Raw genomic sequence first — 18,123 nt, 5'->3', positions numbered from 1 at the left:
ATGTAATAACATAAGGTTTTGTAGAAAACTCACTGTGAAACAATTAATGGATGGCTCCATTATCATTCGCACGTGAGAATGAAAAACAGATTTTCCCTCAAGGGGTGGTTACAGGAATTGTAATAGACACAACAATATCAAGGTTTTGCTATTTCGGCTAAAAAAAAAAAAAAAAAAAAAAAAAGGGGAAGACAATTTTAATGAATGAATGAATCCATACAGTACATACATAAATACAAACATACATATCAAGTTCTAAATATACACTATGATTAGATAATGTAGATCCAAGACAGACAAACAAAACATGTTTGGAATTAATTATTTGATTGGTTAACTACCAATCAATCAATCAATCAATCAATCAAAACCTATTATTTAACCAGAAACTAAAAACCCATTGAGACTGATGTCTCTTTTTCAATGGTGATCTGACCAAGAAGGCTGACCTCAATTCACGTTATAACAATAAAAATAAGCAATGTATAACTAAAGAACACAGTACACATAAAAACATAAAAGTACAGAACATAAAAGAACATTAAAATACACAGTACAATTACAAACACAAAACTGTTGATAGACTACCATCCACCCAGAATGGAAAGCAGTTAATACTAAGCAAATGTACCTGCATAATGTAAGCAAAACAAAACAGCAGACTAGCACATCAAAACAGGCATTTAAAAAATATATTGGAAGCCATATCAAATTTATAACAAATAAAACATGCTCTTTGTTGCACTAGAAAATGAAAAGAGTGGCGTCGGTTTAGAAAATATTTTCGTAATTACTTCAGTGGTACAAAAAATTCTGTAAGCAATTTTTAATTCCTAGTTGCTGTTCACCTCCCAGCGCAGTGATATCAACTCTTTTGGCAACACATCCTTCACTGAGAAAAATACAGTCTTTTGGTAGTCATGATAGCAGACATTAAAGAAAAAGTTTGGATGGAACTTAGCGTCGGGTAAAATAATACTCTTCTCCTTCTTTCTGCAAACAGGTGATTATGGCCCTCTTTCTGTCGCAATTAGATACTGTTTATAGATTTGCTTGTTCGACTGCCCTAGCTAAAGTCGACCCACTCTATCATGCAGCTCTGAGATTTATTACAAACTTAGCACATCACATTCACTCCACTTATTGTACTCTTTACTCCTCAGTTGGTTGGTCCTCACTTGCTACTACACAGGCTGCAGCACTGGTATACTTTTATATACTGTATAAGGCTATTGACAAGCTTCCATCAAGTTCCATGTTATATCTGCTCCAATTTCGTGATGATTCCAAATCCCACAGATCTAGCACCTAAGTGCATTTTAAAGTGCGAACTGAGGCCAGTAAGAGATGCCATTTTACTTCGGCCCGTGGTCCTGGAATGACCTTCAGAGTCGATTCAAACTGGCCTCGTTGGTCTATTTGTAGTTTTAAACTAAAAGTTGCTGAATTTCTTGATTTTGATTTTCTTGATTTTTTAACTTTAATTTCTTGCTCCTCCTCTGACGTGTAAATCTTAAGATTTAAACAAATAAAGTGTTGCTTACTGATGTTTATTTTCCCTACCATTTTAAGTCATTGTTGATAGTTATTGTATAATTCTGAATATCCATCCATCCATTTTCTGTACCGCTTATCCTCAGTACGGTCACGGCATTAACAATTAATAATATATATTAAAGCTAATATATTATTTCAAACGTGTGTATTAAACTGGTAGCTCTCCGTTGCAAAAAAGGATGGCGACCCCTGCTGTGGATGAGTCTTAATGTAATATATTTAGCCCAAACTAAATATATTAATACCCTATACCACAGGTGTCAAAGTCAAGGCCTGGGAGCCTGAATTGCACGTAGGTGCGAATTTGAGTGCAAATGGTTATTAGTTTCTATGTGCCCTGCTATTGGCTGGCGACCGGTTCAGAGTGTACCCTGCCTCTCGCCCGGAGAAAGCTGGGATATGCTCCAGCACGCCCCGCGACCCTAGTGAGGAGAAGCGGAAAAGAAAATGGATGGATGGATGGATGTTTAACCATTTATATGGTTTCACAGTCATCATAACTGAATTCACAGGTATTCCTAATGAAGTCTCTCATGTATTTTTTTCACTTACTGTAATATCCAGTAGGTGTCAGCATTACACTCCTGTGAACTGCACAGGTTAAAATGCCCTATTATTTCAAGTACTGCACTGTATGTTATGGTGCCAGTGATTTTTGTGACCTAATGTATTTTTGTTTCTCCATAGAAAACTATACTTTGCATCCCCTCAAATAGAAAAAAAGGCTCGTGGGCCTATTAAACTGTTACAACTGAATCACAGACCCTCTTTAAAAAGTACCAAGATGAATGAAGGGTGCCTCTAGGTCAGTGTAAGGCATACCACAGGTAAAAGACAGCCTTCTCACTCTCACTGTTTGTCTCAATGCATCTCTCACCAGCACCCTCTCTCTCCCCCTTCTTCCTCCTCCTTTCCTCCTCACCCCATCTCCTGCTTCTTCCCTTGCTCTGCTGCTGTTCATTTCACACTCAACCTCTCCTCACATCTGGATCTATCCATCATCTTCCGTGCATACAAGGGGGGAATGCGTGCAGCATGTTGCAGGCTGCGGCACTTTGGCTTTTGACACTTGCCACCTGGCTGCCCGGTGAGTGCCTTTACTGGACTGAGCTCTAACAAGTGTGTGATTTTTTTGTGTTTGCATTTGTATCTGTGTGTGTGCGTGTGTGTGTGTGTGTGTGTGTGTGTGTAATGATCAGCGTCCTGCATGAAATGTATTCCCCTCGTTATTGCTGAGCAGTGCATGACGAGAGTATTGATGGCACCGCACTGCATTAAAGAGACAGCGATTACGGGTCATTGAGAGGTTATACTTCAAATGGCTTGACCCTTTCAACATGATCTGTGTCATATACATACAAACCCATTTGTGTTACAGCACATACAGTACACACCCTAATAATCAACAGCTTATTGCTCTGGCAAATGCTGTATGACATGATATTGTAGCGATTATGTCTGAAATAAGAATTGTGCTTAATTTAGAAGGAAACGATGAGTTGTAAGCGGCGCCGGTGTCAGTTCATCTCGTTCAGTTAACAACATATTCGACGTTAGACATTCAACTTTGCAGCAATACAGTCACTAGTGGCGTTCATGTAAAGTTCTTAAAATATTAACTGCCAGTCGAGTCACAGACTGTCTTATGAACCCATGTCTGTAGTGTTGTTCCGTCGCCCATAGGTGTCGCTGTTGCCTGTTCCAACTCCCAAGTGGTGGTACTCAACAGAGTGGAGGCGCCTTTGTTGGTGCGATCCTTCGACTGGCGGGGAGTTCATTAACTTAGCGTCCGGGGGCGAACTCGGCATCCTTGGGTCTCCGCTTTGAAGCGCCAGGCAGCCGTGATTCACTTAGCGTCGGCATGGCAAATCAAATGTCTGTGTCTTGTTGAAGATAGTTTATTGTGTTGGTCCGTTTAGAGTTTGCATGTGACTTTGCAGTTAACGTCTACCTCGGCGGGGAGCGGCAGTAGTGCGAGGCTGGGGTGCCGGGTGGCATCTTTTGCGTGGCATGTCCGCTACAATATTGTATGTATGATATTTGTACAATAAATGCCCATGCATTACACACAGTGCCTTTAAAAAGTCTAAACACCCCTTTTCAAATGCCTTTTTTTTTGGGGGGGGGGGGGGGTGATATTAAAAAATTAGTCCAAGATAAATAATTTCAAGACTTTTCAGAATCAGAATCAGCTTTATTGTCTATGTATGTTACAAGACATAAAGGGAATTTGTCTCTACCATTAACATGACCTGTACAACTCAGATGAAAATTAAAAAAGGAATCATTTTGAGAGGGAAAGCAAAAATAAGGAAAAACCTTTTGGGACAGCTGAACATACCCCTTTAAATGGTCACAGTTGTGTGCTGAATCCCATAACACGAGTTTGGTTGGGATTTGTTAATTCTAAACGCAGCCACATCCCAGTTACAGTATAAGAGGGTATGCACACTTGTGCAAACACAGTGTCTTATTGTCTATTTTTTTACCTCCCCAATTAACTTGCACAGGTTATAGGTCACATTAAAGTTGGAAAACATTTTGATATGATTTATCTTGGTCTCATGTTTTAATACCACAAAAACCTGGCATTTGAACAAGGGTGTGTAGACTTTTTGTATTCCATATTTCACAAATAATACTTGCGTTAGTTTGACTGTCCTATTATTTGTTTCTATTTTACCGCACTGTATCTGAAGGGGACAGTGCGACAGGGTCCGTCGGGAAGTTGAATCTCAGATCCAGGAGGACTAGTGTGGTTTTCGTCTTGGCAGTGGACCAGCTCTACACCCTCGGCAGGGTCCTCGAGGGTGCATGGGAGTTCGCACAACCAGTCTACGTTTTTTTTGTGGACTTGGAAAAAGACGTTCGACCGTGTACCTCAGGGAGTCCTATGGGGGGTGCTTTGGGAGTATGCGGTACCGAACCCCCTGATACGGGCTGTTCGGTCCCTGTACGACCGGAGTCAGAGTTTGGTCCGCATTGCTGGCACTAAGTTGGACTCGTTTCTGGTGAGGGTTGGACTCCACCAAGGCTGCCCTTTGTCACCGATTCTGTTCATAACTTTTATGGACAGAATTTCAAGGCGCAGCCGAGGCGTAGAGCGGGTCTGGTTTGGTGGCCTCAGTATTGCATCTCTGCTTTTTCGCAGATGATGTGGTTCTGTTGGCTTTATCAAGCACTAATCTCCAACTCTCACTCTCAATCTACGTTCCTACCCTCACCTATGACCGAAAGAACACGATCACGGATACAAGCGGCCGAAATGAGTTTCCTCCGCAGGTTGTCCGGGCTCTCCCTTAGAGATGGGGTGAGAAGCGCGGTCATCCGGGAGGATCTCAGAGTAGAGCCGTTGTTCCTTCACATCGAGAGGAGCCAGATGAGGTGGCTGGGGCATCTGATTCGGATACATCCCGGACGCCTCCCTGGTGAGGTGTTCCGGGCATGTCCCACCGGGAGGAGACCCCGGGGACGACCCAGGACTATGAACCTGAACCTCACTCTCTGGGATGTTTTTTGCGGGAGGTGTAGCCTGGTTTCATGGGCGCGGTCATCTGTAAAATTGTTGGTCTAGTGTTGCACTGAGGAATCAGGCAAAGTGTTGTGTTCAATGAAGGACTGTCCCATATATGTCAAATTTGGAACTAAACCTTAACTTACACCAGTAAATATCTGAAGGCGATGCTCTTTTTATTTCTGCACTTAGCTCAAAAATGACAAACATGGAGTTAGCTTACTGTAGTTCTCAGTGGCTCAAATGTGTTTATTTGTTATATTTAGTATGTATTTAATAAAATAATAGGTCAATTTACTGATGTTTCATAAGTTAATTGAAGACTCTACATTGTATCCGTATGTGTTAATGTGAGTGTGAACGGTTGTTTGTGCAGGATGTACCCTTCCTTCTTGCCCAAAGTCAGATAGGATAGACTACAGCTCACCCGTGCCCCTAATGAGGAGAAGCGCTTTAGAAAATGGATAGATGAGCATACACGTTTATTTATTTATTGAAGTTCATCTATGAATGACCTGGCTTATCTGTTCTTTTCAAATATCTAAGGTGTCCCTTGAAAAGTTTGCCCACTGCTGTTATAGACAAAAGTATAAAGACACACTTTATAATACATGAATCAGTCAGGAGTTGAACTTTACTCTCTGCATCTTAATATATCATCTTTCAAGACATTCTGGACGGTTGTATACTTGCGTCAACAGTAAACAGTTAGAGGAAGGTCCTTATCTGTTCCAAGGTCCATGCTCGGATGAGTTTGGTGTGGAAGAACTGGGGAAGAACCCAGACCTCAAGCCCCATCAGAACAGCAGGTTTACTTCTTGTAGGTGCAGCCATCAGATAGGCCAATGTTTTGTCCGAATGTAAAGTGTGCTGTGGCTCGGAAATGATCATTGTGTCCACATCAGTGTAATTGCCCTCTGGAGAAATTAACAAAATCAAAGCCACATCATCTGGCGTTATGGGCTGCGGAGAGAAAGCTCATTTTCCAGTGCATGCTGGGTGTGTCCAGGTTATCTCCACGTTTAACGGCCTCACTTTCCCTGCATGGAATGAAGCGGACGTCTTTACAACAGCAGGAAGAGATTGTGTGATCAATCAGGGGTTGTAATTGATTAGAAATAACGAGGTTCTATTATTCTTTTGCTTTCTTCTGACACAGCGTTCTCTTGTTCATGACTCTTCTCTCATGCATCTTTTTCCCCACATAATCAATACTTTATGAATTCTCCATCTCCACTTGTCTCCCTTCTGTCGACCCACGAAGAGACAACGCAGGGTCCCCATCAACGCTTTCTGCTCAGGGAGTTGCTGAGAGATTATAACCCCATGGAGAGGCCAGTGGCCAATGACTCCCACACCCTCACCGTCCACTTCTCCATCACTCCAATGCGGATCATGGATGTGGTAGGAAAATCGACACAACCAGCACAACACAAATGATGTCCAATTGAATACTATACTTTAAAACCCATTGTCTCCAAGGAAGATATTTAATATGATATATACATTTTATTTTTGTCAGTGTCCATTTGGCCCGCCGTACACTGAAAGAAACGTCCGAACGGGATTAAACTGCACTGTATGGGGTTCTGCAACTAGTTTTCATGAGAAGCTGACCGTCGGCCACTAGTTTTGCTGCAATTCAAAATTTAAATCATAGGTGAACAGTGTCGCAACGTCACAGATGTAACAGCCAATAAAATATTCCGTGTCGGCTCGTATTACAAGAGCTTTCACAACAGAAATTACATTTCCAGGAACAAAGCAACATCCAGCCGGCCGCCAGCAAGCCATTCCAATACACTATACACGGTATCAATAATAATAATTTGTACATGTGGCTAAAAAGTGAAGGGTGGAGAGACTCTGTCACCGAAATGTGTGCACTCAATGAACGGGCCAATCATTGCCAAGAACCTCTCAAAAAACCACACTCGCGTCTTTATTTCTAGCACATTTTCTCTCTTTGTTTAATTATAGTATAGCTACAGTGGGCTTGACAGTCACGTTGTGTTTTTTTGTCGTTCAACAAAAAAAAAAAATACAGTACAGTACTGTATATGTGGCGCCTCAAAACATTTTTATGATAAGAACACCAGAGGTCGCAGTTTTCCCGTTACAGCGAGTTGGGATACGAGCGAGGGTGTGCGGGTCTGAGTCAACGACTGTATTTTTCCCTGATTTCCCACTTGAGTCCAGTTCGGCCATGTCGCTCGGTGTGCGGCTGGCCTTACCTCATCGGTTTAAAGTGTCTTTTTTGGACCCAAGTCTGGATCCAACTGATGGCTGATGTCAAGCATGTACATGCTGTATTCCTTATCCCCTCATCTACCCGAGTAATAAAATTAACAAATGAATAAATCATGACAAAATGAAAACTTTGAAAATGTTACAGTGGTGCCTTGAGATAGGAGTTTTTCAAGATATGAGCCCTTGGTCGGCCGATTCTTTGCTCTGACTTGAGATATACGAGCACTGTATGGTGGCAGGTGACTCAACTCACTTCACAAGCGGCAGTTAGACAGATGTAATTCGTAAATACTTTGAGCTGTTTATTGGCAGTCTAGGCTGTCAACTTAAATATAGGGAATGGCAAATTGTGTAAGCTACCAAATAAAATGTCCTGTTTTCGTCTTTCGAGTTCAAATGTTTCCTTAGACAGCATTTGATGCTTGAGTGGTAGACTGATGGTAGCAAAACATAGAATTGCAATTTTATAGGATATTCTCTTAGTGGGCCTCGTTTACAGTAGCTCTAATTGAAGTAATCCATAGCCAACTACAGTACAGTGGTACCCGGTAGGCTCTGCCAAGGTTGAACAGTTGTTGTTGTTTGTTTTTTTATATTAAAAAAAAAAGTGTCTGTATGTAAGTTAGCCACTTTACTAATTAAATTGCTTGTTTTGTCATTTTCTTTCGCATTGTTCAAGGATGAAAAGAACCAGATCCTCACCATGAATGTCTGGCTGCAGATGGTGAGTTATTAATTAGTAATCTGTTATTGAATTTTGTCTATAAATAGACACCCACATTGTAGCAACACAGATGGCAGTAATAGGTAGAACACAAATGCAGAATTGAATACATTAATACAGATACCCACACATGAGTGCTGTATATTTTGCTGTTTATTATGCTGAGAACTAGATGAATAATTAATAAAAATGTATATCTGTGTCTCCCAGCAGTGGTATGATCACTACCTTCAGTGGAATCAGTCAGAATATCCTGCAGTTAAAAACCTTCGCTTCACTGCAGATCAAGTATGGACACCTGACATATTGCTTTACAATAGGTATGCGACACACACACATGCACACGCACAAACACACCCCCAAAAGCACTATACTACCACACATTCTCTTTCTCTCACACAGACACACACTCACACATACTAGATTCTATGTGGGATGAATATCAATAAAGACGTTTTTTTTTTTTTTTTTACGATATCTGTGATTGAAACAGGAGTCCTGGTTCTGAAGACACTCCAAAGTTGCCTCCCCACGTGGGAAGGCATCAGCCCCATTTATTGTACCACATGAACTCGGTTAATCCTGGTGTGTGGTTAAATCATCTATTTGGGGAAACTCCTGAGCGAGAGTGTCTTTCATCTGAAATGGGGAAAACAAATCACTTGACCTTAAAAATCGGATGCACGGTGCATCTCGCTGGTGCATCTCGCTGACTTATGAGTTCGGCCAATTTTTAGCTGTGACTTGCGAGTACAAATTTGAGATACGAACCCTGTATGGTGGCAGTGAACTCAAATGAACTCACTTCACAAAAAGCAGCAGTAGATAGTGGACAAGTCTTCAAAAAGAGGCTTCAAGCTGTTTAGTGTCACTTCTAGTTACGTTTACTGTCAAACTAAACATATAGTGCTGTCAAAAAGTAATGGCCCGCTTCTCAAATAATAATTGTTTTGCATAGTTTACCCACTTTATTGTGTAAAATCATCAGAATCAGAATCAGAATCAGAATCATCTTTATTTGCCAAGTATGTCCAAAACACACAAGGAATTTGTCTCCGGTATCAAACAAATGTAACTATCAGACAAAGATAGCGAAGTAAATTTTTACTGTAAATGGTGATTTGTATTTTTATTTTTATTATTATTATTATTATTTAGAGGAAAAACTATTCAAAGCTACCTAGCCTTGCGTCAAAACGAAATGAAACCCTTAACCTAATAACTGGTTGGGTCATCCTCAGTACCAATAACTGAAATCAAGTGTTTTCTATAACTGGCTATGAGTCTTTCACATCTCTGTGTGGATATTTTTTCCCTCTCTCCCTCGTAGAATTATTTTTATTCAACAACAATGGCGGGATTTTCGAGCATGAACGGCCTTTTTAACCTCATGTCACAGCATTTCAGTCGGATTCAAGTCGAGACTTTGACAACGCCACTCTAAAACCTGCACTGTGTTTTTGAAGTTGACTTGCTGCTGCGTTTTGGATGGTTCTCCGGCTGCACAACCCATGTGAGCTTCAGCTTGAGGTCACAAGCTGATGGCCGAACATTCTCCTTCAGGATTTTCTATTAAAGACCAGAATTTATGGTTCCATTAATCACAGTAAGTTGTACAGGTCCTGAAGGAGCACTACAGCCCAAGCCCATCACACTACCACCACCGTGTTTGACTGTTGGGGTGATGTTCTTTTTCTGAAACGCAGTATTACATTTACAGCAGCTGTAACGAGACACACATCTTCCAAAAAGTTCAACTTTCGTCTTGCCAGTCCATCGAATATTCTCACACGTCTCAGGAATCATTCAAGGGGGTTTCGGCATGTTTCTCTGCCAATTCTGTCCCACGCCGACCAAGTACGTCAAGTGAACGGAACAGATGCTTCCTTGGTGAAATTAATGGCGGACAGGGGACCGACGGGGGGTGTTTGTCAGGTCAATGGTCAGGGTCCCTTTACAGTGTCAAGTTTTCACCCCTTGTTCGACGCCCCTGTTCATAGGCATGTTCATAATAGGTGCTACAGCAATTTTAAATGGTTTGGTCTTATTTTCGGTCCACATACCACAAGATGTCCCCATCACAGGACCGCAGACAGAGTTATATCCTAAAAATGTGAGGAATACAAACACACGCAGACTCATCATTGTTACTCTACTGCAGTGCTCATGACAAGTTTGACGCCACCTTTAAGACCAACGTGCTGGTAAACTCCAGTGGCTTCTGTGAGTATCTGCCTCCAGGTGAGTTGCTATTTTTTAACATCTCCGTCTCCAAAAATTGGCTCTTTTTTAATGCCTTTAGAACAATGACATTCCTCATTTATTTCTAAGGAATATTTATTAGCACCTGTAATGTGGACGTGCGCTGGTTTCCCTTTGACATACAACGATGTGAGTTAAAGTTTGGTTCCTGGACATTTGACGGCTGGCTCCTGGACATCCAGATGAAAGATGCAGATGTGTCGGGATACATGCCGAATGGGGAGTGGGACCTAGTGGGTGAGTTTTTGGGGGGCTTGAGAATGCAACCATGTTTGGTAACAGTGTTCAAAATGAAGCTGAATGAAAATGAAAAATTAAGTACAGTCTTGGATCACTACATCGTTGCTTAAAATCTTAATGGCAATGGATGCTGTTGGGCCTTGACAGAGGTCTGTATTGATGTTTTTGTTAGATTGTATGACGGTCATAGCAATGCCAACAAATCTCATGGTTTGCTCAGTATTGTATCATTATAAGGAAATAAAATTATAAAGCTTTTGATAAATCCCTATGGCAAAATTGAAAATATTGTCATTTGAATTTTAATACTTGTTAGTTAGGAGCAAAAACCTAAACGCATTGACTACGGATGAAATACTATTGGAATGCACCTCATTATTTAAAAGCGTGGATAAATCGTAGAGTAGGTATCCCAGTGGGCATCCTCCACCTTTTCAGGATATATATAAGTGAGTGTCTGTGCGTGTGGGCGGGCGTGCATGTGTGCGGCGTGCATGCATGCATACATGCGTGTGTGCGTGTTTGTGTTTATATATATATATATATATATATATATATATATATATATGTGTGTGTGTGTGTGTGGGGGGGGGGGGATCCAAATAAAATTTGCATAAAAGCACCATCGTAATCATGAACCTAGCTCAGCTGACTGACACGCTGAATTGGTTTCCAGCCATCGTAGGGCACATATACAGGGTGAACCAGAATTCATGACTCACTTGATTGTACTGTAGATAGATTTGTCAAGAAAAAAATCTTATATACCGACAAGATGGATCATTTTCCATTCATCCAAACAAGGTACAGTATATAAGGGTACAGTAGCTTATCATGGAACAAGCATCTTACAGAAGTTCTTGAAATGTTCAGAGCAACTGATAAACGTCTTGATGCTTTCATGGAGAATTATCTAACTCACATCTCAAGTGAAAATTAGTAAACACGGTGGTAACGGAGCGTTCCTTCTTATGCTGCTGCGTAAACTAGTTCATTGCGTGCCATTTGTCAACTCGGAATGTCATAACTAATTATGGTAAATATATACTTGTAGGTCATAAGTAACAACAATCACATGAAAAACAGAACGGCAGTAACGTGCCTTTGGCTGTGCCGCGTGACCACGTATTCTTAGGTCGCTGCGCAGACTAGTTCATTGCTTGCTGTTCGTAACCTCAACAACCTGTATTACTTTCACTGGAGTCGTAGCTCGATCTTTGACCCTCTCGTGTCCCCCTCAGAGGTGCTCGGAGGTCGCAACGAGGTTTTGTACGAGTGTTGCGCAGAGCCCTACCCTGACGTGACCTTCGTGGTGACTCTGCGCCGACGGACTCTCTACTACACTCTCAACCTCCTCATCCCCTCCGTGCTCCTCTCATCCATGACGCTGCTGGTCTTCCTGCTCCCGGCCAAGTCCGGGGAGAAGATCAGCTTGGGTGAGAAGACACGAATATGAGAAAGCGAGCTTGGGTTATATGTTGAAACACACGCGTATGTCTGCATATTCAAAACTCTTGTGGTTTTCCTAGAGTCTCGCTCTGTCAACATAATGGGGAAAATTTTTCTGTCTAGCTATCGAAACGCTGTAGGGAGAATTGCGACGGGACTGAGAGGGAGAGAAAGAACAGACAAGAAGAAAGATAAGAGGGTAAAAAAGACGGAGCTTTGTCAGAAAGTAGAAATCAAGTACAGAATACCAAGTACAATAAACTGGTGCCTCCAAGGTCAACTGGAAGTCATTTGAATGACTTTCAAAACACAATTTCCTCATAATTTGTTTACCCAAGGCAAAAATAAACTCAACATATCATAACACACATAACATCAGCAGTCGATCGTCTGGGCTACCAAGGCCTTTTCTGCTGGCCTGAGCACAAACACTATCAGAAACACTTACATACATTTGCAACCTAAATTCCAATATTTGTTCCAAGCAATTTTATTAGTTTATTCCAAACAGTCTATTGTCTTGGTTTCATAGTGTTTTCTCTTGGCTACACTGTTTCCAGTTTGTGGAAGTTTTTTATTATTATTATTATTTGGTTTTTTTTGGTCCAATCGGATATCAGCATGCATGTGTTGCCATGGCAATCTCATCTGCCAGTAATGATGGCCAATGTAACTTAATGAAACTGTTTCTTTAATGAATCAGATTGCAAATTTGTCCTCAGAAGGTCAGCACACTGCTGACCCTCGATGATGTCAGCATTTTCTAATCTTATGATCGGTTGGTCATAGCAACAGAAAAACCCATCTGGAGCAATCGCCACAGATGAAAGCATTTAATAATTAGTATCTCTGGAGTGTATGATATATTTCATTAATTTTCACCCCCGTTGTTGTCATATTGAGATAAATATCGATTCTGAACATCTCCTTTTTGATCACATGATCAGAGGTCTAGATCGGGAGGATAAGCTAGGCTTGAAACGAAGACCAGTCAACCGACTTGAGTTCATTTTCATTTGTTCAGTTTTTTTTCCGTAGAACCATAATCAGTTAATATCAGCTATGTTATAAATTTGCCAGTCTCCTTAGAGGTGCTAAGATGAAGGCTAAAAGGTTGAAAGGGTATAGGGAAACCTTGGACGGAGTGGCAAAGACACGACACAAAGACAAAGTGGCTGTCATAAACGATTACGATCCCCACACAATTCAAACATCCCTCACCGCCTTTGTGGAAAGACAAACGAAGATAATACACAGAAGGTTTCACCTAATGATCTGGAATAGTTGACAGCTAGCTGGTTTTTATCTTAATCAGCACTGACTTGGCCTAACATTATAATTACACTTATGCCATGGTAAACGTTATAAATGTTGCCAAAATGACAGCTAGGGAGGTGTGCTGTCAACTCGCCTGATATAATGATGGTTTAAACTCCAACTTCAAGGTACTCGTATACACTAAGTGACTCTTCTATTAAAGATGATTATATTATCTCATTCTCCCAGGCATTACAGTTCTACTTTCTCTGACTGTCTTTATGTTGATGGTCGCTGAGATCATGCCCGCCACTTCAGATTCTATACCACTCATAGGTCAGTTCCTTCATTTGTTTGCACAGTGTGACATTGGTCTTAATGGATTATGAGGCAAGCTGACCATGTTGATCGCATACACATTGTCTGTCTCAGGTCAGTATTTCGCCAGCACCATGGTGATTGTCGGGATGTCCATGGTAGCTACGGTCATTGTTCTTCAGTTCCATCACCACAACCCCAACAATGGACAAATACCACATTGGGTGAGTGTGATCATTCAAGTTGTTACCTCTGCCAAGCAAGAAAGCGCGAAGGTGAGAGCTATTGTTTGTGTTCGTTAGTTATCAAGATTAGGCAAAAAAATACAGTATACTGTATCAATGGCGTCCATGAAACATTTGTGGATAGGTAACAAACGCATAGCTGAAACCCACAAAATTTCAATGCACATCAAAATAAACATGTGGACTTAATCCCCCCACCATCACAAATTTGGTACAGTCTAAATCGAGTCAACCGTGACTTCACGTTGCTTTGTGGAGTGTTAACGATATAATCTATTACAGGTATTTTTCATTTGTGGTTCCATAGCTTTTGCTGTGAATTATTATTTCATAACCCCTTTTGAGACTTGGCAGCAGCACAAATCATTTATCTATTTTCCATTGTATCGCGCTTGTCTTCATTGTGGTTGTGGCTGAGCTGGACCCTATCCTAGCTGATGTTGAGAGAGAGGCGTGGCACATATAGCAAAGCAAAGCAAACTAAAGCAAATTTATGTATATAGCGCATTTCATACACAAGGTAACTCAACGTGCTTTACATAATTAAAAGCATTTAAAAACAAAGAAACAAACGCTTATAAACATTTAAAAGAGAAATTAAAAAGGTAAAAGTACAATTAAAACAGCGTACAGTGCAAGAAATATCATTTAAAAATGGAAATACCCTCAAAAGCATTTAACCTGGATTTAAAAACATTCACAGTTGGGGCTGACGTCACTTCTGTTGGCAACTTATTCCATTTGTGTTGTAGTCAGACATATAGACAAACTACCAGTGACGACTGGTCAATAGATTACTCGGGGGCCGCCTCACCGCTCAGCTGAGTCACCTTGAATAAGAAAAAAAATGAATAATGAAAATGGCTTTCAATGATTAGATTAAGAAAAAATGCACTGGAAATGCGAGTGTACATTCACATGCGGCGTAACTTAAAATAACAACACAGGCTAAACTGAGCTCCTCCCCGACATACAAAGCTTGTCTCTCAGTCAAGATATATCACTACAACATACTTACTTGCCACCAATTCTTATTTAGACTGGGCTTTGGCAGCATCTCGGGTATAGGTGCCACAGAAAAAAAAAAATTCTACATTTGTGATGGATGGTGCAAGTACAGTACATGCCCCGCGATCGACTAGGATAGATAGATAGATAGGCTCCAGCTCACCCACATAGGCTCCAGCTCACCTTCAACGTTAATGAGGACAAGCACAATACAAAATGATATACAGTGGTGCCTTGAGATGAGTTTAGTTCTGTGAAACGTATCTCAAAACATTTGTATTTCCAATCATCTTACTCCAATGAAATGAATGGAAATGCAATGAATGCATTCAAGCCCCCATTAAAAAATAAATAAATAAATTCTGCATTTTTTTAAGAAACATTGCACTCAACAGTTTTATAATGGATTAAAAAAAACACAGCAATAACTTTTGTTCTCTACATAACCTGCAACACAGAAAATGCGAGCACAAACACGACAGTACCTAATGTAATGGCCTACTTTGTTCTTCTTCTGTGGGGTCTGTTGGCAGTTGCCAAGCCATCTTATTGGCCCATTACAGCCACCAACTGATATTGCCGTCCACTGCAAAAAAACCAACGGGTATTGATGGTGGCTGGATGTTATGAAGTGTTCTGCTGCCATATAGTGGTGGGAGACTGTAGCACACTGTTATCTCAAAATTTAGTCAAACTTGAAGACAAAGACATTTTAAATAAAGACCCCCCCCCCCCCCACACACACACACACACACCCTCTCTGGTGGGCTCTCCTATCTCTGGGGTTGAAGTGGTTAAAAAGCTCCTTGGTGGCAAGGTGGATGAGATACCCCCGGAGTTCCTAAGATCCACTAAGTTCCTGGATGTTGTGGGGATGTCCTGGTTGACACGCCCCTGCAGCATCGCGTGGACATCGGGGACAGTGCCTCTGGATTGGCAGAGTTGGGTGGTGGTTCCCCTTTTTAAGGAGGGGGACCGGAGGGTGTGTTCCATCTACAGGGGGATCACACTCCTCAGCCTGCCTGATAAGGTCTATTCAGGGGTGCTGGAGAGCAGGGTCCGTCGGGAAGTCAAATCTCGGATTCAGGAGGAGCAGTGTGGTTTTCGTCCTGGCCGTGGAACAGTGGACCAGCTCTACACCCTCAGTAGGGTCCTCGAGGGTGCATGGGATTTTCACCCAACCAGTCTACATGTGTTTTGTGGACTTGGAAAAGGCGTTCAACTGTGTCCTTCGGGGAGTCCTGTGGGGGTGCTTCGGGAGTATGGGGTTCCAAACCCACAGCCCACGTTCGGTCCTTGTACGACCGGTGTCAGAGTTTGGTTCACATTGCCGGCAATAAGTCGGATTAGTTTACAGTGAGGGTTAGACTACGCCAAGGCTGCCCTTTGTCACTGATTCTATTCTTAACTTTTATGGACAGAATCTCTAGGCACAGCCGAGGCTTAGAGGGGGTCCGGTTTGGTGGCCTCAGCATTGCATCTCTGCTTTTTGCAGACGATGTGCTTCTGTTGGCTTCATCAACCGTGATCTCTAACTCTCACTTGATTGGTTCGCAGCCGAGTGTGAAGCGGTCGGGATGAAAATCAGCACCTCCAAATCTGAGACCATGGTCCTCAGTCGGAAACGTGTGGCGGGCCCTCTTTGGGTCGGGGATGAGATCCTGCCCCAAGTGAAGGAGTTCAAGTATCTTGAGTGAGTAAAGAATGGAACAGAAGATCGACAGGGGGATCGGTGCAGCGTCTGCAGTGATGCAGACTTTGTATCGGCCCGTTGTGGTGAAGAAGGAGCTAAGCCAAAAGGCAAAGCTGTCAATTTACCGGTCGATCTACATTCCTACCCTCACCTATGGTCACGAGCTGTGGGTCGTGACCGAAAGAACAGGATCCCGGATACAAGCGGCCGAAATGACTTTTCCTCCACAGGGGGGTTTTCCTCTCCCTCAGCGATAGGGTGAGAAGCTTGGTCATCCAGGAGGAGCTCAGAGTAGAGCCGCTACTCCTCCGCATTGAGAGGAGTCAGATGAGGTGGCTCGGGCATCTGATTAGGATGCCTCCTGGACGCCTCCCTGGTGAGGTGTTCCGGGCAGATTCCACCGGGAGTAGACCCCAGGGACGACCCAGGACACGCTGGAGAGACTATGTCTCCCGGCTGGCCTGGGAACACCTCGGGATCCCCCCGGAAGAGCTGGTTGAAGTGGCTTTGGAGAGGGAAGTCTGAGGTTCCCTATTGAAGCTACTGCCCCCTTGACCCGACCTCGGATAAGCAGAAGAAAATGGATGGATGGACCCACCCCCTCGGTGACAATCGGCAGGCGCGCCATTCAGTCCAGGACCGACTCTGAAGTGATGGCTTGTATCTCATAAAACTCATACTTCGAATCACTCATATCGCAAAGTGCCACAGTATATGACATATTACGAAGATTTATAGGATAACTGGTATGACACATTGCGGTCTAAAAGTTGTTTTTGTTTGAAAGGTCAACCTGGTTCTGCTGCAGTGGGTTCCTTGGTTCCTACGGATGAAATGCCCAGGTGAGGGAGCGGAACATGATCTTCACCACAGCCAGGCAGACACTCAGAGCAAGACCCTCTCGTCTCCCGACACCACCGCCACCCAGATGACCTCTATCCTTCCCCAGAGTCTCGCCTCCCTCAGAGCCAACCTGGCTCAGCTCCACCACTCACCACACCACCGGTGCATCTCCCAAGCCATCATTCTCCCGCATCCCATCCACAGAGATCCCAGCCCCAATTTGCATACTCAACCGAACGGTCATCTGCATTACATGGGGTTCCAGGCCTTTCCGCCCACAGCAGAACTGGAAGCTCAGAGTCATAGTCAGATGAGGGGCTCCTACGGAGCAGCAGCCGAAGATGGAGAGGTATCAGATGGAGGGGGAGATATGCTGAGTCATCAACATGTTTCATCTGGCAAATCGCAGGAAACGAAAGTGTCTCTCAACCATGAGTCCACAACCATCTTTCCAGGGGCATGTGGATTAGAATTTGGGCCGGGCTCAGGGAGGGCGGCTCCCTCAAACACCCATAGTGGCATCACTGGAAGCAGGGTAGTGGACAACCAGCTCCAGGCTCTTCTCACAGAAGTGCAATTTTTGGTGGAACGGGTTCGCGAGCAGGACCGGCAGCTCAGTGTAGCCGAGCAGTGGCAGTTCGCCGCAGCTGTCATTGACCGCCTGTGTCTGGTCGGATTCAGCGTCTTCAACATCATCTGTACCATCGCCATTCTCATGGCTGCACCCAATTTTGGGGAGGCTCTGGCCAAAGATTTTCTCTGA

The 18,123-nt window shown here is 42.9% G+C and overlaps 1 protein-coding gene across 1 annotated transcript; it reads left to right on the top strand.

Annotated features, from left to right (window-relative positions):
• Nucleotides 1–2,562: 2,562 nt before the first annotated feature.
• LOC133402043 (neuronal acetylcholine receptor subunit alpha-7-like) lies at nucleotides 2,563–18,123 on the top strand. The gene is made up of 10 exons (XM_061675609.1): nucleotides 2,563–2,644; nucleotides 6,336–6,475; nucleotides 8,001–8,045; nucleotides 8,256–8,365; nucleotides 10,207–10,286; nucleotides 10,377–10,544; nucleotides 11,789–11,983; nucleotides 13,503–13,589; nucleotides 13,686–13,795; nucleotides 17,305–18,123. The coding sequence occupies exons 1-10, from the start codon at nucleotides 2,593–2,595 to the stop codon at nucleotides 18,121–18,123; spliced, it is 1,806 nt and encodes a 601-aa protein (XP_061531593.1). The 5' UTR covers nucleotides 2,563–2,592.

This window comes from Phycodurus eques, chromosome 4, assembly GCF_024500275.1.
Source record: "Phycodurus eques isolate BA_2022a chromosome 4, UOR_Pequ_1.1, whole genome shotgun sequence".
In the NCBI taxonomy this organism is placed as follows: Eukaryota; Metazoa; Chordata; class Actinopteri; order Syngnathiformes; family Syngnathidae; genus Phycodurus; species Phycodurus eques.
The sequence above is the reverse complement of the archived record's forward strand: the minus strand, read 5'-3'. Positions and strand labels throughout refer to the sequence as shown.